This window comes from Diadema antillarum, unplaced genomic scaffold (assembly GCF_040938485.1).
Source record: "Diadema antillarum isolate AM-2024a unplaced genomic scaffold, OU_Dant_1.0 scf00000029, whole genome shotgun sequence".
In the NCBI taxonomy this organism is placed as follows: Eukaryota; Metazoa; Echinodermata; class Echinoidea; order Diadematoida; family Diadematidae; genus Diadema; species Diadema antillarum.
In genome coordinates this window covers 8,939,947-8,962,303 of record NW_027270918.1, presented here as the reverse complement: position 1 = coordinate 8,962,303, position 22,357 = coordinate 8,939,947, and the positions used below count along the sequence as shown (strand labels likewise).

At 38.2% G+C, this 22,357-nt stretch overlaps 2 protein-coding genes across 2 annotated transcripts in view; one reads left to right on the top strand and one right to left on the bottom strand.

Moving 5' to 3' along the window:
• LOC139739342 (annexin-B12-like) overlaps positions 1-7,490 on the top strand; it is a 33,449-nt gene extending 25,959 nt beyond the window's left edge. The window contains exons 8-14 of the mRNA XM_071649961.1: positions 32-240; positions 1,681-1,771; positions 2,427-2,563; positions 3,121-3,310; positions 4,744-4,802; positions 5,896-6,018; positions 6,763-7,490. Coding sequence (XP_071506062.1) covers positions 32-240; positions 1,681-1,771; positions 2,427-2,563; positions 3,121-3,310; positions 4,744-4,802; positions 5,896-6,018; positions 6,763-6,819 — 866 coding nt within the window. The 3' untranslated portion in view covers positions 6,820-7,490. The remainder of the gene's footprint in view (positions 1-31; positions 241-1,680; positions 1,772-2,426; positions 2,564-3,120; positions 3,311-4,743; positions 4,803-5,895; positions 6,019-6,762) is intronic.
• A 6,169-nt stretch (positions 7,491-13,659) lies between these two features.
• On the bottom strand, positions 13,660-20,157 carry LOC139737559 (uncharacterized). The gene is made up of 5 exons (XM_071648245.1): positions 19,870-20,157; positions 18,170-18,393; positions 15,328-15,386; positions 14,202-14,681; positions 13,660-13,687 (listed from the first exon to the last, which is right to left on the bottom strand). Exons 1-5 carry the CDS (start codon positions 20,018-20,020, stop codon positions 13,660-13,662), a joined length of 942 nt encoding a protein of 313 aa, XP_071504346.1. The 5' UTR covers positions 20,021-20,157.
• Between the last annotated feature and the right edge of the window lie 2,200 nt (positions 20,158-22,357).

Sequence of the window (22,357 nt, the reverse complement as noted above, 5' to 3'; positions counted from 1 at the left end):
CCTCCTCCTTTCTGCCCCTCCTGTGATCAAGGATGCGACGAAACGGCGGTGATCTCCGTGGCAACGACATGCAATGCGGTCCAGAGGCGACAGATCTCCAAGGACTTCAAGACGATGTATGGCAAGGACCTGGAGAAGAACCTGAAGGGAGAGTTGAAGGGGAAGCTGGAGAACATTGTCCTCCACCTTTTCATGCTTTCGGCTGAATTTGACGCCCACATGCTCCGCAAGGCGATGAAGGTTGGTGGAGTGACCTTATTAGGCGCTTTCAGACTGGCAAAAGATTGAGAAGATGAAGTTTGCGACCTTTACCATCTTGAAGTTTTGCCAGTGTGACTGCAAACTTTTCGCAAAACTTCTTGCGAAACTTCCCACTCCAATTAGGGATATTTCCCCCACCCCCAACAAACTTCTTGGTCTGTTTGCGGGTGGTGTCTCCGAAGTGCGAGGCCATTGTCATGTACAGATGTGCATTGTTATGTCACAATCACTATAGCCATTGGATGGCACGCTCTTTCTTGCATGTGCGTAGCAATGACCCAAACTTCTTGATCCAAGTTTCGTTGTTAGTGTGACTGCACGACGAAAGATCCTTAAGACTTCTTGATGTTAAACTTCTCAATCTTTTGCCAGTCTGACTGCACTTATTGTGACATTTTTGCTTGTTTGTTTGTTTGTTTGCTTGTTCTTATTTTCCATCTCACAAGATTGTTGGATTGCCCATATTCAGCTGCATTTATTAACTGGTCTTCCATGGGGTCCAGTTGTGCGTATATGGGGTGGACTACTTCACCAGGTGTATGCACCCTGCTCTTCGTAATGAATGAATGAAGCAGGATCTTTCTTACATGAATGGGTTGTGACTCTCTCACACACAGGTCCTCCATTTTATGTCCCATCAAAGTGCTTTGCCTCAACTAGAGGGGACAGCATGATAACACACAATAGCTCAGTGAGACTCACGTCGGTTCGAACCCGTACCGGAATCTGAGCCATTCAATTGAAAGGCAGATATACTACCGACTGAGCCACCTTGTTGTACCCACATGTGACAGCATCATCAAATTCTCACCTGAAATATAACTTTTCTCACAGCCCTCACTGGGCCTCATTATGTGACAGTGTGATCTTATTCTCATTCACAATGTTGGCTACAAGTGTAGGAAAATTCTTCCTTTTCCTCCAAGATGGCTAATTGTATCTTACAGGGCGACTTCAAAGCAGTTAAGATATCTGCCAGTATTTTTGTGGCTTTCTCGATGTATGAGAATATGATTTCAGTTTCATGAGCAGCCCTGCTAGCAGTGTTGAAAAATGCTTCCTTGCCAACGTCACAGTACCCCACAAGATGACTATAATCTTACAACACTGGAGACATGTAAAGTGACCATGTAGAGTGATTAATCAAAATTCATTGTGAACCATTGTCAAAAGCGTAGAGAAAATAAAATCGAACTTGTTCTAACTCTCAAGCTCTTTCTAGCAGGCCAGTTAAAACTTTTCAGTCCAACGCACCCCTTGTTTTTACATTAAGTGTGTGTAATGACAAATAGCCATAGTACAGTTTCACTCATTTAGCTCATAAATGGATAAGTCAGGTAATTGACAGCTCCCTTAGTACACATTTAGTAAGCATATGGAAGGTTAACTTTGCTGACAATAATGTGGTTTTGTCTCCAGGGACTAGGAACCGATGAGTCGGTATTGATTGAAATTCTGTGCACCAGGACAAATGACGAGATCAGGGCTATCAAGGAGGCTTACAAGAAAGGTGAGTACTCTTTGAAGATACCATAGATAGTCAAAGCAATGTTTTATGTAAAGGTACTGTAGATCGAACTGAAGATAGTGAGATATGTGTAGAATCAAAGCAGGCAGTGTTGTAGGCAGGTACCCAGTAAGTAGAAACCAGTGAGAAGCATGATGCATGTTGTAGGACAGTTTTCATACCTGATATTGATGTAACAGATTTATTGAAGCGATATTTGCTCTCACTTTTAGTTTCTCATTGTTTTCTATTCATTTTCTAACTCAGACTTCCAGTGGCAATCAATGCTTGCAACACACCAGCAAACTGTATTCATATCTTATCAACATGTTGTGGGCGGATGAATAAAGTGGTTTGTATTTCGGAGCATACAAGCTATCCTTGAATTTCTCTTTGACGTTTACTGGAATTATCATTCCCAAATAAATGCCTTTAAATCTCTGTTATCCACTCCGGCCAAAGAAGATCCAAACAGAATCTTGGCAAGCTAGTATTCGATTTTTGAAAAAAATGAAGATCAACAAAACTGAAAACATACCCCCAGTAGCTCAAAGTGTAGCCTCTGTTTGTTTTGTGATACAGTACTTTGACTTCATACCATACCTGCAATGGTTGTTGGAACTTTTCATGCACATTCCTTGTCTTTTCCCTCTGCCAGAATTCTCTCGAGACCTTGAGAAGGATGTTGTTTCGGAGACGTCGGGTCACTTCAAACGACTCCTTGTGTCCATGCTCCAAGGGGCGCGCTCAGAGGTTCAGAGTGTAGACCATGCAAAGGCCAAGGCTGATGCTAAGGTAAGCGATGCCATCTTGTTGCCATTCAGGCATTTATTACTTAAATTAAGTCGTAAAACCTGTTATCATTTCATTTCAGTTGACTGTGCACAATAACCCAAACTTTCGTTACTCAATTTTTTATCTGAAGGGAGAGTTGTGATAGCTGTAGAGTTCATCAGGGATAACTTTACTTTGAAAACTGAGAGAGCAAAGATGCCAGAAACAAAAGAGCATTTTGTTGTTGCTGTTGTTCAAAGGGTTTTTTTTTTTGGGGGGGGGGGGGTGGGATTTAACTTGGTTGGATTAAGGCACACTGTACAGTGGCAGCCTGACTGGAATACTCTCCAGCAAGTGGAGAGAAATAGAGAGCACTGTTTGTTACAGTTTAATACCAGTGACAGGGTTATAATACTTTGTAAAACATTTTTATCAATACAGCGTAGTAGACAGACACATGCAAACAACAACTATTACCTGTTGGAGTCTGATAATGGTGACAGTAACCTCTTTTTCTGGCATGTCGATATGAGTTTAAAGATAATCATAGATGTTTGCGTCACGTTTGTTGACCTCAGGCCCTTGTGACAGCGGGTGAGGCCCGATGGGGGACAGACGAATCCACCTTCAACTCGGTGCTGGCATCCCGCAGCTACCCCCAGCTGAGGGCGACGTTTGAAGAGTACAACAAGATGGTCAAGTACACCATGGAGCAGTCCATCAAGAGGGAAATGTCCGGTGATCTCGAGGACGGCATGCTGACCATTGGTGAGTGGGAATTTAGTGGGTGGTTTGATCTTTAACCCGTTGAGGGCGGACAAATTTCCCTACAACACGAATTTCTCATAAACACCTGCCCCAGAATACTCAGGACTCGTCCTCAAGGGGTTAATAGGGGATAATGGGCGAACTGCTTCTCATCCAGTAATTGTCACGACATAAGATACCTTTTGTGTTACTGTTGGTTTCACAGTTAGCAGCTATTTCCTCTGATATTGAACACAGTTGGGAGTTAATATGAGTAGCGACATTGCGGCTAATAGCAACAACATTTGAGGGATACAACTTAAAGCATTCACAGCATAAATTTAGACAAAGACTTTGCTTGAAGCTTAAGGCAACCTATCTCAAGGCAGCTGCTGAAAGATGGAGTGTGCATATTAGAAAGTGTCTTGAAGAAGTTAAAAATGCAAAAAGTTTTATACTTCATCCCTTCACACAGAAGTGTGAGTTGGAATGTTGCCTATCTTTTCCTAAGACAATATGCAATATTTGGACCATTGTAGTTATTGCTTGTTTGGTCTTATATCTTTTAATTGCTATTGTATGCAAGAGATCATACTGAGCACATCTTTCATTGTGCATGTTATTGTGGATATTGCTTCTCCTGGCTATCAGTTTAATCTCAGAAAAAATTACTATAGTGTCCCCACTAAAAAGTGTTGATTTTTGTTGTTATTTTACGTTTACTACCTGAGAACAGCAGACAAAGTTGAAAGCATTATTAAAGGACAAGTTCACCTTCATAAACATATGGATTGAGAAAATGCAACAATATTAGTAGAACACATCAGTGAAAGTTTGAGAAAAATTGGACAATCGATGCAAAAGTTATGAATTTTTTAAATTTTTGTGTTGGAACCGCTGGATGAGGAGACTACTACAGCTTGTGAGTCATATGCGTACAACAGTATAAAGAAAATATAAAAGAAAATTCAACATATTTTCACTTTTTTCGCATAATAAAAGAGCAATTGACTTTCCTCTTTCTAAAGGCAGGGGGAATAATATTACCCATAACATTTATCGGTAACGAGTCAGGGGAATGTGTACTTTTTTCAAAAGATGGAATTTTGTGAAATTCTCTTTATATTTTCCTTATATTGTTGTACGCATGTGACATCTAAGTTATTCATACACTGCCGTAGTCTTCTCATCCAGCGGGTACTGCACAAAAACTTCAAAAATTCATAACTTTTGAACGGATTGTCTGATTTTCCTCAAACTTTCAATGATGTGTTCTACTAATATTGCTACATTCTCTCAATCCTTATGTTTATGAAGGTGAACTTGTCCTTTAAACTTTATTACAAAATACTAGCTACTTTTGTTGTTTTATTGCCTTTTTTATTGACAAAAATGATTTCAGATTGTATGATCCTCTCACTCATCTGTTTTCATTCATATTCTTTACTTTGTAGTGCGATGTGTGCGCAACACGCCATTATACTTTGCAGAGAAACTGTACAAGTCTATGAAGGTAAGAGTTCTCAGCTATTCTGAGCAAATCTATAATTTCAGGACAATTATGAGGAGAATAAGAATTACTGATGGAATTGAGGTGTGTTGGATAACAGGGAGGTTGACCACGAAGATGATAATAGCTTGAGCTGAAAGCAATCTTTGACATCCATTCTCCTGTTTTAGTATTGGTGAATTCCCAATTGCTGTTATTAGTATAGGAATTATTGGTTGGTCTTGGGTAAAGTAATTCTACATCATTTTACTCTCCTTACCCGAAATCAAATGCTCCATCAATGTCTTTAATTTCCCACTTTCAACCCAGCTTTTGTATGCTACTGAGAGGCATAAGTGGTGTGCAGAGCTAAATTTAGGAAAGAAATGATTGTATTCATGCTTTGTGATAAGTGTGACAATGTTACATTACCTGCTAAGGACTGTCAGAATCTTATGATGAACTGATGAGGCCTTGACAAGGCGTGCATAAATTTTCTGTTTTGGCCGGAATTATGAAAGTATATCAAGTATGTGCTTTGCTACATGACTGTAATGTAATAGCAGTATACCATTCCTGAAATTAGGTGGAGCTGCTATGTAGGCTGCCTGTTCCAATTTTTTACGATATGTTGGTTAATGAAGTATTACTATTTCCATATCATGCTCGGATAGCACTTTCCTGAGCTGCTGTGTTGAGCAGGTGCATACTAATCAAAGTTTTAATCATGTGGGTATATCTATTCGTTCATTAGGTAATTAGTTGTTTGTCGTTTGTCTTATATAAAGAATGGGGCTTCCATGAATTCCTAATGGAAGATTAATATCATGTGAAAGATAGATTGGTCCAAAGGTTGTGTTATACTGGCAGGGATGTGAACCCGCAACCCACAGGAAGAAGAATCACACCCAAAACCACACAACCTCAAACCAAGCATCTCTGTATGCACTGTCCTACCAACACTACAAGCACTTTAACTTTACGATTACCATTGGCAACCAGTTAATACAGGAAGTCAGTGGCACTTTGAGATGGCAGTCAAGAGGGGGTTAATCTTTAAAGTCACTCACCATGCACTTACACCAACCTTACCCCCCCCCCCCCCCACTTTGTATAGGGTCTTGGAACAGATGACGACACGCTCATGAGGATCATCATCTCTCGCTGTGAGGTTGACATGGTGGAGATTAAGCAGGAGTTCCAGCGTCAGTACAACCAGAGCCTCGGCAGGTTCATCAAGGCAAGCCCAGACATTCAAAAATTAAATCTATATGATATGCTAAAGTTGTTTTCGGGAAGCTCATCAAATTTTCTGCATTGGATCTGTATCAAATACAGTACCTCCCACTTACTGTGCTGCGCTGTGAATGCTAGTCATCAGTATTTTCCTTCATCTCTTCATCTTGTAATTGTATTATGATGAAGGTTTTTTTTCATTTATTTTTTTTACTTATTGTTTAAGCCTGTGCACTTAAAGAACTCAGTGGGCATTTCAATATGTGTTGTGTAGGTTTGTATGAATGTTACTTCTGAAATTGTTGTCTTTTGCAAGAATGTTGAGATGGTATAGGGCCCACTAGAATAACAGTTTATGTTGCATCCACTTTAGTGCACTTGATGAATTTCGGGAAATTACCATTCAAATATCTAGAAATGTTAATACAGTATTCAATCTTTGGTTTTTTAAAATGTGTATGCATTATCCTCATATGTATCTCAATTTGATTTTACAGATGCCTGCTGTGATTAGCAGATTATGTGTTTGCCTATAAGCTAGAATGTTATCTTTTACTCTTGCAGCCTTTTAACATACAATAGTGCACTGTATATTGTCAGAAGTTAACACACTTATTTTTTTTTTTATCCAGTGCTAAGGTTTATTAACATAATGAATGAGCATGAATATAATATTGATATTCATCTAACAATGGAGTACCAGTATTTACTTTTTTGTTTGTTTGTTTTATGTTCTTTTCCTGTGCAGGGTGACACATCAGGAGACTACAGAAAGATCTTACTGGCCTTGGTGGGAGGGGAATAAAGAAGTCTGTTCCCTATCGAAAAACAGCTCAACCTACATCTTTCTCCTTTCTGATGGAATATGTGTATATGTGACTTTACTTTTCTGTGTTTCAATTTGTTAGATTAGAAAGATATCTATCAAATCATAGAAGCCCGTGTAGTATAGTTGTAGTCGTTTTATTTCAGAGAGTGGACGCTGTGTTATTACCTCCTGTAGATATGACCAAATCTTGTTTAGCATACAGCTTTGTCCTGCATCAGTGGCTTTGTAGACTCCATTTTGATATGCTTTCTTCTGACCTTGTCCATAAAGGACACAAAGGGAGTGTGTCTCCATAATCGGCTAGTAGTCACTCGTAGGTGGTCAAAATGAGCTGAAATTATTCACACCGTGTCTATATCATTGGTTGCAGGCTTTTAGTGTAATATGGCAGAATATTTCTTCTGCAACTTGTTGATCAAATGAAATAGAAGTACCTCGGTGAAAACACTAAAATGAAATGAGCTAGCAGTAAAGAAAATATATATATAAAAATGAGTAGCCCCCCAAAAAGAGAGAATTAAAAAAAACACACACATTATCTATGTAGACTAGGAGAAAAGCATGTTTAGCTGCCTGAGGTACAACATAGCACTCAGAGTAGGCAAAATGGTGTTGCACATCAATCAATACAATGTAGAACTCGTGATGATGTGGCCATTTTGAGACTTGCTGAATAGTCAGAGTAATAACGGAAAGATAGATGAAAAAACAACAACCAACAGATATTACTTGAGATGAAATAATTATCCTTCCATACCTCTTGAAGTATTTTGAAGTAACCAGCATTACAGGTGATGAAAACTAAAGAGAGTTATCATGTTTATGGAATTTTGCCATTTGTAACTGTACATATTTTAGGATATTGCAAAATTCTGAATGCCTTTTTATATAATTTACTCCATGTTTTTCAATAACCTTTCCCCCTACATGCTCAAGAATAGGATCTTAGTGAATGTGTTTTGAATGAAATTTGCCGTGTGCAATCAAAGTGAATTGTAATATATTCATAGCATGTTACAAACTTGTCCACATTCTTCACTTTCATTTGTATTGACATGATAGTGTTGATTATTTTACTATCATTATTGTTGTTATTATTGCCATCATTGTGGTTACTATTTTCTGGTCAGATTTTGCATAATCTTTTATTACTAGTATCGTCATCATGATGTATGTGCATTCTGCTCACCCATCCATACCCAAAGGATGATACCATGACTTGCTGCAGATTTATTTTTATTTTGATATTTTATTACTTTTATTTCTGACTCGTATCATCGATGTGTTTTAGTACTTTAGTCGTATGTGACTCTGTGAGGTTATAGACAATTCCTCATCAGGCTCAGGTAGCGCTGAATTCATACCTTCTTTTTGCACTTTGCCATTAAATGAATAGCGCAGTCCCACTTGTAAATCTCCCCCCCCCCCCCCACCCACTCAATTCATCAGGTGAGTGCTTTGTTTAGGAGTGCGGATACTTGTGACATTCAGAGTGTGTACATGTCAGCTGCTAAAATGCAGTGTGCATCATGCATGCAGGCAAATGTACCTGAGGAGGCAAAATATGCTGGTGTCAAAAGGGACCTAACTCAATAACAGAGTCTCTAAGGATTTCTTTCATCTTAAAGCTTCAGTGTATTTAGTTTAAGAACTGGATTTGGTAGTGTTTTTTCCTGCATGTTTTTCTTCATGTGGTGAACATTGCTGTAAGCCTTGCATTCTGCTCAGTCTCGATCTGACACAGCATGGATGAATTTTCGTGTCATGTTGGGATTATTTGAGCATATTTCCTACAGTGTTACACTGAGGCTCTAATAGAAGCTGAAAAAAGCCAGAATATCATAGAATTGGACAAGAGTAGTCAAGTCTGAGGTCATTGCATGAGTTAAAGTCCTTTCATCGTGATTTATAAATGTGTGATACTGGTGTGTGTGTGTATGTGTGTTGATAGTAGATGATATGCTTTAAACAGAAATTAATAGTACTTAGAGACATTTAATGCCGATGTGTACCATTCACTAGATGAAGCATGTTGCATTAGTTACTCTCCTATGTACTCATTCAGCAGTGTATCTATGTATATTTACCTATTGCTTGTGGTATGCTGAGAATTTACTAAAGAATTCGAGAAAGTATTATGAATGTGATATATTCAAATATGGATGTTCTATCAAGGGAAATTAACGGTAACGCTTAATACTGGAGTGTAATCACCTTCGAGTTATCAGTATGATATGATTTGTACACATTGCTTCCAATGACCAAAAGGGTTTGCAAGTGTTGTCACAGCCATTTTGATACCATTAATGACATAGTAACTATGAGCGTAGAACAAACGAAACATCTGTGCACATGTCTCCTTCAGTATTTCAGCATGAAAATGAATGATTGGAAAGATAGTGAGTCATATCTTCATGCTCTGGGAATGATATTTCTAAAGAAAAAAAAAATTAGGAAGAGGCAGGAGGGGCCTGCAGCTAGAAATTGTTTGTCTCCTCAGTGTGGTCAAGTTTTTGCCTATTTTCTAATCATGGTTTTTCATGTTTTTATGAAATTGGTAACAATGCACATGTAATCACATTCAGTTCATGTTAGAATATTGTAGACTGCCTTTGGAGCTATACCAAATGTAACATCGAGAATCGCTGGATGAGACTAGTGCAATTGTGTACCATACTCGGTAATAACCTATGGAAGTGTACAGAATAAACAGGAGTATATATCAGTCAATGTCATGTGTAACAGGGCTTATGAAATTATGTCTGCTGCTGATTATCAGTAATCTTTGTATGCAGTCCCCATATGCGAATATTGTTCAAGGGTAGAGTCAGTCATTCGTTTTACTAATTATGCAGCAGTGTTTTAAAAATACTGAGATTTATTTTCCCATTAGCTTTATCTGTGCCATAGGTCCCAAGTTCACATGATTATGAAGTGATTACAAAGCTTATCTTTCTCACAGAGTTCAGTCTGGATTAGTGAGGAGAGGTTATTATCTAGAAGTACATTGTATGTAGGTTGATAAGAGAATCGTGTCACACAAACATCTGTAAATGTAACCTTGAGAATGAATGAAACGATTCTCACTCAAGTCATCTCATACTTCCCTACGGCCTTTGACATTTCTACTCTTTTGGGATACATTTATTTCTGGTATATTTGATACAGAATATGAAATGACTTTGAAATATACTATCGAAAAAATGATACATGTAATCATTGTTCTTATTGAATGTTTATTACGATGAGTGTGTGTGTTAGTGTGTGGGTGGGTGAATGTTTGAAGGTGTATAAGTATCATGGTAATCATGTAGCTTTGTGGGCTCGATTAGGCTTAATTGATTCAAACATCTAAAACACAGACAAGATACATACTCAGAAATCTACTTTACAGCACCCTCATAACTCACTTGACACATAGGCCCTACAGGAAATTTGTTTTCCTTTTGTGTGTTGATGTCAAGTTCTTCTATTTTAGTGTCTAGCAATTTTGTTACCTCTGTTTTCTCATAGAACATGTGTAAATTATGCTCACACACACACTCACACACACACTCACACACGCACACACACACACAGTCACACACACACACTCAGTCACACACATGCACACAAGACAAAGTCTTTGTTATAATATCTCCTAAAAACACAAAAATGCTTCAGTACTGCAGTTCACGATCTACAAATCTCACAATTTATCATGCCATTTGACCACTCAGAAGCACAAACAGAAAGCAATGACACGATTGAGAATAACCAAGGTTTTTTTTTTCTTCAAATTTTATCCATTTTAGCAACAGATCAAATACAATAAATTATGAAATTACACAGCAGAAAGAAAAAAAAGTCTCAGATAATGGCTGTGCATTAAATACAAATTTGCAGCTCTACAGCACACTTTTGTATCAAAGTTGTGTATGACTGTTGTTACGTTTGGGACAGTATGACTGTTTTCACAGTACACAGCAGTTAAACAAAGATCAAATTAAGCTGTACATTTCTAGTGGCAGATTTGTCTCTTCTCAAAATTCTGAGGCTGTGTATGTTAAATGCCAATCAGAACAAAATCATTCTGTGGGAATTTACATTTAACAGCAAATCCACTTGGTATGATAACAGACAAAAGAATGGATAGGTCAAAATCTTGAGCAACTAGGACAAAATAAATGCTTTGACATTTTCAGTGCCATTACAAGATTGTAATACATGTATTTGCAAGATCATGTGTGTTCTTGAGTACTAAGACAATATTTCACATTTGAATTCTCATACTTTTTTCTGCATTTGTACAGTGCTGCTCTTGTGTGGACCTGTTATCGCCTCTCTGTTCATAACACCTCCTAATACGATGCAAGTTCAGGATTCCGAGTTCCAATTAAAGCTTACAGTTATGCACGTTAGTATTAAAAGACAATATTTCTTTTTTTAGCAGCCACACACAACAGCCATTGAAATATATGAGAAAAGATTTTACATTAGAGTAGATTTTGCGAGCCTAACATAATTCAGTGGATTCACAACAAAGTCAGCACATGCGCATCAACATGCATGAGAAGTTAGTATATAGGTGAATAAGCATCAAACATGAACTTCAAGAAAACTCTGAAGGTATGGCCATTCACTGTTTTGGACACTATATGCTTGCTAGACAGGTGGATCACATAGGATAGCTTTGCGTAATCAAGTATTCCCACTATGTACTGCGTAGTCTAGTGTTTGGCAGCTTGCTGCTGACACCATTGTGCCAAGCTGTAAATCCACCAAATTACATGTTCATTAACTGACTGGCACATATGTGATTTGTCTCTGCATGAAATGATAGGTAGACTTGAATATCAAGGAAGTTTTAAGCATTTAATTGCTTTACAACACTTTGTCTCTCTGCCAGTAGCTGCCAGTCTGTCTGTCTCTCTTTCTGTCTCTCCCTGTCTCTCTCTCTCTCCCCCTCACCCCCTCTCCCCCTCCCCCACCCTCCCATCTTTTTCTCAGAACTGCACTAACATTCCACGGATGAGTTGGAAAACACAGATATTTAACAGCTTCAAAAGTGAATGTTATTCACAATTGTAATAAACGAAAATTACAAACAACGTAATACATGTAGCTTAGAGAAGAGTTGCAAGGTGAAATAAGAATTATACGCATACATACATAAAATATAAGTAGGTATACTAATCATTAAGTTGCATACTTGACACATAGAAATGGCAGATATCTATAGAATGATTAAATGAAATATCAGATGTGAAGTTGGTGCTAAAAAACCTGTCAAAGAAATGTGATTGCACATGCAAGTCAGAAGCAAGGGTGATGTAAAGAAAGGAGTGAGTTTACAACAGGGTTATGTAATGCCAAGAGATTAAGTAGTTAAAGCAGAGAGAGCCCACGCTTGAATGTTTGCGCCATATCTTGCACGAAAATTACACTTATACAGCCATCTGCAAACACCACTGCTCAAAATCTATGTAATCACAAAACTGTACATGCTCCTGACATCCTAAATTTTGCCAGCAAATATGCCAGCCAATCACATCATGAACACAGCATAATTAAGGCAATCAAAACTAACAGGACTTTTTGATACTTAAATTTGCAATGGTCAAAACGAAAATGTCACAAATTTCAAAAGATTCTTCACTGCACATAGAGATTCATACAGCTTGCTCATTGACAATTAATTGCACTGCAAAGATATACAGCATAGCCCTTCATTTCCCCCCTTTTTTCCCCGTAATTGCATCACTTAAAACAATCAAATACTCAGCCTTTTGACAAATGCCTTCAAAATTATTTGCATCAGCACAAAAATAACAAAAAGCAATAATGCACACATCAAACATTGAGGAAAAAATAACCATGTCCAATATTTGGTTAGAGTTCATTGCACATGTTTTTATCATATCTATATGAATGTAGAATTAATTGTGCTGAAAAAAATTGCAATGCTCTCTTACTGTACACATTTTAGTGCAATACTGGAGAATGCACTGGCACTTTTGACAAGGAGCTTTAACACTTCAGACTCCTGTAGCCAGTGAAAATGACATCTTATATGAGAATATAAAAAAAATACACGACATCCTTCATGTACTTCACTACAATTTAGGATCGATCTGACACAGATAAGTGCTAGTGTTAGCTTTGTGATTTAAAGTATCAGTTCTTTAATCAGTTCATTGTGTTACATTGTCCTGAGGTAGAATGGAACACTATAGATCTCTTCAGCAGATCACACATGGGGACTTGTGCTTGATACTCTTACTCTGCTACAAAATGTGACTCTAAGAAATTGTTTGGAAGAGTTAAAAACAGGTGGCACAAAAGGTAACAGTGTAAGCAGTGTTAGCAGGAAGAGATTAATGAATATAAAAATAAAGAAACTATATGCTTTTTTTACCAATATCCTGTGATTCTAGACTCTATTACTCATGAACAAATACAATTAAATCATACTCCATTAGAAATAAATTCTTAGAACAATTACATATTTTCAGTTCAGTCTGTAGTCATATCTCATCGTGTGAAATCTATGACTAACAGATTGGAAAGACTTTTAAAAATTGCATAGTCAGTAGTTTATAGACATTCAGCGTACATTTAAAACACCCCTGGCTAGATATTTCACATGAAGCAATGATGGGTAGGTGATGAGAACTGTGTGCATTAATTGTGAACTGTGCTCTTTGCTGTCTAACACCCTGGAGTCTACACAGTCTGAGGTGAGTAGAATGGTAACGGCAAAGAGTCTCTTGGATGGAAATCAATATTGCAATATGAAACGTGCACGCAAGTATGCAGGTCTCTCACTCATCAGCTTCAGTACTCTGGATCCGACATAGGTGCCCTGCAAGAAACAGAAGGAGAAGAAGGATGGAGAACTATTGTCAAAAAATTACATATGACACTTAATGCACATGGATGTACATCAATTGAGACCTTACAATGCTACCTGTTTATCGATATGTTTCTTGGTTTGTGAGCAAAATGAGAGAATGCAGGATGTCTGCATGATACCTATAGACACAAATTGTGTCTTCACTGTCTGAATGGCTTTTATCCTCTCTTCTATGTGCTGAATTTCAGCCTACAAAGTTATGACTCAAACATAAATAGATATTTTTGCACTCCATAATTTTGATGAAAATTAGATGAACATTTCCTTTTTAACTCTGATAATTCCCTGAGAGTTATCCAATATGATACATTTTCTGTAGAATATGAAACTGATGTAACTTAATACATGTACTATGAAAGAACCTGATTGTGTTAAGTAAACAAAATCTGAACGCTACGAGATAAACTCAGTGACAGTCACAAGAAACTTTAAAACAAGGGACAATCAAAGGCAAATAACCTACCTGTAGCCTGAGCTGACTCTTGTAGCTGCTGGAGCTCTTCGGAAATGCGATGTTGAACTACCTCTTGATTGGCTACTATGGACGGACGTTCTTGAGTGTGCCGATGGACTGCGGTTATTGTATTGCACTGTATTGTACTGGCCACTGCTTGGGCGACTGCCCGGTGGTGTGTAGCTGGTACTAGAAAGGGATGGTGGCTGATGTTGTGGCTCAGGGTAGCCCCGATGTAACTGGCCACTCACGGGCCGGCTAGGGGCAGAGTCACTATTTGCGGAGGAGGGGTGTGCACTAGTGGGCCGCTCCGTTGTGGCATTGTTGTTGCTGTTGGCGAGGTTTGGCAGGTGGCTATTTCTATGGAAACTGGCCACAGTATGGGGGCGGGACATGGGTTGCTGGGTGCCAGAGGGCCGCCATGTTGCCTTAGAGCCCTGAGTGAATGGGAACATTGTCTTGTAGGAGGAGTCATTTGGGGCAGGGTACCTGGAGGAGACAAGATATGCAGTGCATCAGTTGTAGTTAGAGTTTTAGAGACTGCAACATAAGTGAGATAAGATAAACACCAACAGCAAGTTGACCTGAATCCTTTACTTGCAAAATACTGCAAGTCCAAACAGCTCATTCCAAAACTTGTTCACACAATCATCTTAGAAAGGTGACATTATTGATTATCAAGACGCAAAGGTGACATAATTGATTTTCAAGACACAATGTTGTGCACATACTGAAAGATTATGTGACAACAACAGAAAAATATTCATTTTACTAAAATGCAACAACAAGCAGAAGTTTCACAAAATTTGAGATTTTATGAAAACAATTAAGTTGTTCAATTGGAGAAAACCTGAAAATTTTAGTGTCATTGCCAAGGATATCATTATAGGACATCACTAAATACTACTCTCTGAAATTTATCCTCTTAATCTAGTGGTAGACACAGGCAATATATGAATAAAAGAACTCTGACCTTAAACTTTGATATTAATATCAGATGAGTAGGGAAGATCTTCTTTAGCATCCAATAAACGCAATCTGAATGTTACCAAATAAATAATAATAATTACAATTTATATTCACTTCAATTAATGAAATGCTCAAGGTACAAATGTGAGATTAAATGTCAACTCACCATGGTTCCTGGAATCTGTGTGTGTACTTCTCTTCTTGTGCCTTTCTGAATACTCTGAGCTGTATACAGGAGATATAACAGAAGGGAGATATTTTGATGCTAACTGTTCAATGAAAATGAAATCTGGAAAGAGTCGAGATACATCAATAAATGCACCAAATATACGTTGTAAATATTTGTAATGTATCACAAGTCCTCTTGTTTATGACTCCAGTGGGAGCAGACTGTAGCTGAACCGTCCAGCCTGTCTAGTCTAGTCAATAAATGCACAATGCAAGGCCTATGTTCATATAATGTTGAGTTTGATCCAGTGAACCCTTACACACTGTAGATGACACATTGTATGTGCAAGCACAAACACTACTGATACAAACTAAAATAATTCATGATATTAATCTGTGATGTGGCAGAAAACATGGCTTCTTCTTTCCATACTTATTTGTCTTTATACTAAGAAGAAATTTATACATCATGCATGACACTGATTGATTAATACGTGGCAAGAAAACAGTAAAAAAAACACAATCATATCAGAAAAATTTGAATGTGTCATATATGTGTCGTGATACACACGATATACAAATATGTCAGATTTAACAGCTGCTTTGTGTACTTGCATTCTGTTTTTGTTAGTGGTGGCCCAATTTTGCTTGTATGCTTGATGAACTGCTCTTTGATCGGCTATCTCGTCTACATTTACGGTAGGCCTACATTTTCCTTTTGATACCGTTTGATACCCGTAGGGTGTTAAATTGTGGCAGGTTGTGCACAAAACCTGTTACATTTATGCACATTACAAGAAACTGTAACAAAATATGATATGAATTGATTTTAAAAATGCCTTAAGATTTGTACCATATTCTCCATTTCATCATGCAAGTAACTTTGTTTTCATGTATTTATTTACATTTTGCCTTGTCATTCCTTTTATTTCATTTTTTTTTTTTTGGTGGGGGGGGGGGGGGGGGGGGGGGAAGGGGTCAAGTAGGCCTAAACAAACAATCAATGAAAGCATGTACTGTATATAGTTGGTTGGATATCAAGTGAGGTCACAGTCATGAAATAAGTAAGATCTGTAAGTAATTAGATCTATTTTATATACGTGTATGTCTGCTACCTGCCAGTTGGTGCTTTTACTGGCCCCTATGGGGTGTGCCACACGTACAAATGTACAAACAAAACCTCTCCCCCCCCCCCCCCCCCCCCCCCCACCTTCTCCTCTTTGGCCAAAATCAATGCCTTAATGACCATGGCAGAGTATTGCACCAAGAATATGTCAGAAATCAATGACGTTCCTCATTTATTCCCCAAGACAAGAGAGGGAGACAGAGGGAGAGAATCAATAGCATGATTGCAGAGGAATGAATCGACATTCTCTGAGATTACAGAGCGTGAGCTTTGTTTTGCAGAGAGCACTTCAAACAGTAACAACACAATCAATGCGGACAGCTATAATACAAAACACATGTCAACACTGTGACATGTACGTAAGACAGGGGGGAGACACTCTCTGCATCACAAAATGATGTTCATCGATCTACACCAATGTGGACAATGCATTCATGTTGCTGCCATTGTTAAAAGTCTGGCTGATATCCATTCATGAATGTTCAATACAATTTGTGATGACAACCCTTGCATTGAATGAATTTGAATAGATGGAAACTGAATTTACATCACACAAAGAAATCCTACACATACATGTACTTACTATGAGAGAGCAAGTCAACTGAATGATATACCACCACTATACTTGCTTGATAAAGCAAATATTGTTTATATGTTCCATTATATATAATCCAAATACAGCACCCTTCTACTTGGCTATATAGCATGCATGAAAGCAGTCTCCTTCAATTATTCAGCCGTTACTATCCAAATGAGACGAGGATTGTTTAGGAAGATACCATGGAAACAGCCATATCCGTGAGACAGAACAAACCCTTCAGCACAAGGTCACTCCTCGCTGTGCTATCTACTAAAGCTTGCAACGGGGAAGAACAGGACACACTCTGAACTCAACAATATGCCACTATGTACAGTGCACCGTCATGTATAATGTAGCATCTCATTGTGGGTGTCCCCATAACAAACTGATTATCACAAAAAATATCAAGTTGACTATGGAAGCTGTATCTGAATATGGGCAAATCAATGACAACTTGGTTCTTCTAAAAACCATTAAAAACACATTTAAAAAGTTCACCAAATACCCATATTGCCTGACATCTCATTGGAAATCTAGTTTCAGAATGCTCTGCAAAGTGTTTAAATTACAATTCACTTGAACTCTATATCTAAAGCTCATCAAATGTACTACAAACAAGTTGCTCTAAATCAATTTTTAAATTCTCTTATGTGATGTGCAAGAACAAGGTGTAGCTGTTACTTTTCTTTTTCATTTTCCCCTAATGGAATACTGAAAAAAAAGAGAAATACTGTAAGGAGAAATGATTCTCATTGATGAAATTGAGCTGCACTATAGCTGTCCACTATAATGCAGTCACAATTAACATGCCTAGTTTGAATACAGCTGTAGTACTACATGGAGTTTTACCTCTTATCAGGGGGAATCTCTTTTTCAAACACTCACAATAACTAGCGATAGATGATCTGTCCCTCTGACACACACTAAGTATTGAGTGAGGATATCTATCAGCTTTGTTTGCAATACCATCGCCCATGTACACTATACGCAGGTCATGGTTATTTAATATACATACAGCACAGATAACCTTTACTCTTTTGCCAACGAAGCTTTTTTTGAGGAGGTTTAAATTTGTACACTAATAAATGACAAAACCATTCCAGTAATCTTTTAGAATAATCTTATTCATTATACCTGTATTTGATTGCCTGATGTGGTGTTCTTGTAGTCATGGAAAGGTGGGATGAACCAGCCAATCTCCCCCACCCAGGTGGCTCTTCTCTGGGGCGGGGCCGATCCTGGTGCACCCCTCCATATGTACTGTAGGGCGCTGGTACCCTCCGGCGACATAGTGCCGATACCAACCATTCTGTCATCTGTAACAACATTCACTTTGTAATCCCTGATGCCACTCGGACCTAAAAGAAATGGGGATCAATTGATGCAAACATGTACGACAGCTCAGGAGCACATTAAAGGCATTATTTACCACTTGCAGAAGAAAGAAAAAATAACAGCCTTAGTGCTTCAAAATAGTTCTTATATATGAGTTAGGGGTAGAAACAGATGTAAAAATTTGAACCAGTATATTAATGTTAAGCATTTAATTGTTTAATATACAAAATGTGAACAATAGTTATAAATAGTAAAAATAATTCTAGACTAAACTGTCTACAGTTATGGTTTAATGAGAGAAATAGTGATATCTCCTTATATTTTAGGCTTCACTGCAAAAAAAAAAAAAATTATATGGTAGGATGTTTTGTGATACAACTGACCTACACAAATATAATGCATCTAAAGTGATATCTTGAAAAATTTTTAAATCACTGCTCCCAAAGGTAAACAGGACCTTTAAGTTAGAGAGGGAGAGACAGACAGACAGACAGACAGACAAAGACAGACAGACAGATAGAAAAGTAGAGGGAGCTAGGCAACAGTGAAAGTCCTGTTTCAGTGGCAGATCCAGAGGGGGGCACAGCGGGTGCGCGCCCCCTCTTTATTTGTTGCTAAAACAAAAGAAATAAAAGGGGAAAAAAATGAGATGAAAGTCGGACGTATAGCACCAGAAGTTTGTGCCCCCCCCCCCCCCCTTTACGGAATTCCTGGATCCGCCCCTGTGGTTACTGACAAAAAAAAAAACAACAACAACAACAACAAACCATTGCATCCTTGCCAGCCTCTCACAACACATTGTTAAGATCATTAAGTTTTAATGCCCGTCAGGTGCATTTCATCATTACATTGATTGGGCCCTGACACAGCTGAAAGTGTGCAGAGTGATACCGATAGCAATACATCAGATGTGGGGTGTGCTAAATAATTGATATGTTTACAGCAACATATCCGCAGTTTTAACCGAACACCTAGATAAAGTGATGTTTTGGGTTTTTACACACAGAGCAAAAGCATGTTTTTGTTTTCCTTACCATGTATTTTATTTCTACACAGGGAATTGAAATTTTTAAGATGTATTCATGAATGTAATTTAGATAGGGTCTAGTTTTGATGAAGAGGGGGATATACCGGTATTGTATTTGTACCTATCCACCACGACACCTGAAAAAAGCTGAACTACAACTATACCGGGACTACAGTATACACAGCCTGATTACATGTATACATGTGGTGGTCAGTTTATTCAATCCGGATCAAATTTGTTATGTTTCTATTTCCAGTGATTATTTACTTGAGCTATATAATAGGGTTCCATACTACTAACGTTAGTTTTAACAGCTAACAAACGTTAGACCATAGACGGAAGGTCCGTAAACGTTGGTTTGTCGTTGCCTCGACAGTTTCCGCCCAAAGGCTATTTTTTATTCCAAGAATTTTAACTGAAATGCTACTACACCATTTTTAATGGTTACGAGGAAATTTGTAGGAACACTTACCAGTAAAGAGGATTTGGCCCTTGCCCATGGGGTGTGTTCCGCTGCGAGTCATCCACGTCGCATCGGAGTAGGGGCGGCTGAGCTGCGACTCCGCAACCGCACTGTGGGCCGCCTCGGAGCTTCGGCGTGAAATAGAAAGAGGTGCTGCCATGTCGGGTCACTTAAATTCAATAATTTAATGACTTCTCCAACACTCGCTTCAATCCAAGTTGCTAGATTTCCGTACGTATTGCGTGGATTCTGCTATTTCCGACTCATTCTCATCAGTTCCAGCAGGAATTTGGACAGAAATTCACTGTTTTTGGTTCGTATAATGCGACTACCAGGAGTCGAATTCGCGGCTCCTACAGTGAAAGTCTAGGCGTGAGTGAATGTATAGGATACGGTACGCTATCATAGGCTGTTCACAACAATAGCATGACTACAGTACACTGCACTGAGCTATCATCGATGCAACGTGCGTTGGAGGGGCGGGCGCTTGTCTCGTTGCTACGTTACGTCACGCAATAATAGAGGCGGCTGTGCAGTAGTCTCAATCACACACCGCTCGCAGACTCAGTCTTTCATTTTAGCAATATTAGTCAAGTATACAATTATCATGCCAAAAAGAGGGCAAACCAAACCCTATACCTGCATTTTTATTAGATTCAAATATATAATATACAACGCACAATCATAATTACATTGCATGTTTGATTGAATAGTTGTGCTCCTCATATGACAACTGTTTACTTTTAAGACTATAATAAATTGCGGACGATGCGAGTCTTCTCCCATGCTCCAAGCGTGGAACTAGCAGCTCCGATGTTGAAGCAATGAGGTTGAAGAGAGAGAGAGGGAGAGAGGGAGGGAGAGAGAGAATTGAATGCAAGTGAAAAAGATAACGAATGACGGATGGAGATAAATGAATACATGTATAATCTAATAAATAACTATGCTACTAGTATTTCATCCACAAAATGACAAACGGCGGAGTTCCTGCTGTCTGTGAAGCACAAATTAGCAGATTATAGAGCTGACATAATTATGCAAAGCCGTGATCATTCCATAATGTCGTACAAGCAATTAACATAAGTCAAAGGGGATGAATAAGGTATACATCAGCATGGCCGGCGGAACGGAACGGGGAGGAGGGGGCTTGCCCCCCCCCCCCCCACACTTTTTGTGCACCATACAAAGGAATACATAAGGTATCATCACTTTCGGACCCCACTTTCTTTAACCCCGAAGTACGTAAGTAGTACTAAAAAGAAATAGATAGATATCTTCAAGGTGAGCGGTAAGACCCTTCTTTTTTGTTTGTGTCAGCTGAAGAAACCTGGAAGTGGATGGGGAGAGATGAGCTGAGGACATTTTTTTTTTCTTATTAACTCATGAAACCCAGAAGAGGACCCCCCACACTTTTGAAAACGCTCCACCGGCCCTGATCAGCGCTATAGAAAAGAACAATTACATAAGACACACAGGGGAGGGGGTAAACTAGAAAAATAGTTACTTAGCATTTATCAGGTAATTAGCATTTTTTTTGAATAGATTATCATTTTTGTTTTCATTTTAGATGATATCCTCATTTTAACACCATTTGAACACACAGCATTATTAAGTAACCAAGCCCCTAGAAACAAGATTTCTATGGTTGGGTGCTTTGTGCTTTATTTTTCATTTTGACTACCTTGATAGCATATTAGGAAGGCATAGTAAAACCATGGAGGTTCAAAAGCTGAAGTTCCAACTGGTTATCATTGATCAAACAGCTGTCAGTTTTCCAAGAATGCAACAATAAAGATTAGAAATAAATAAATAAATAAATAAATAAATATAATCCAACATCTAATGTTAACCCCAGATGCATATTTTGTGCCTTTAATGATCAAGGTTTGGTGCCGCCACTTTTCTGAGCAATCTGATGAAGATTCATTTTGAACTGCAACATAATATTAGGTGTATGTTGCTTGTTTTATTCATTAAATGGTAAAAACATAAACAACAGTCAGACCCTTTCAAAAATAACTACATTGTATGTGCAAAAAAGGTGTTCAAACCTCTGAGCCCCCCCCCCCCCCCTCCAGTTTTTATTGGGTCTGCAGTAAAGTTCAGAGTGGCCTAATTCAATAATGGCAAGATGATAATGCTATTATCAGCAGCAAAATTACCTAAAGATTAATGATTTGTTAAGAAAGGTTTGCAGGGATTGATAATGTTTCACTGTTAATTGGGAAAAGTAGGGCCTACTTTATTCAAAATATTGATGTAATTGTTTTATAAGGATACCTTTTTTAAAACGTGTGACATTTAGGAGATTTATACCAATTTTTCTTGTATGTTTCATTACATAGGCAAATTCATGAGTGAATATTTACCTTCGCGCTAATTTTGGGCCGGATGCATAAACGCTAGCAATTGCTTGTGCTAGCCTTTTACTTGAATCCGTATGCATAAAAACAAGCAGTTGCTTACAAGCAGAAGCTTTTGCTAGCAAGCACAAGCA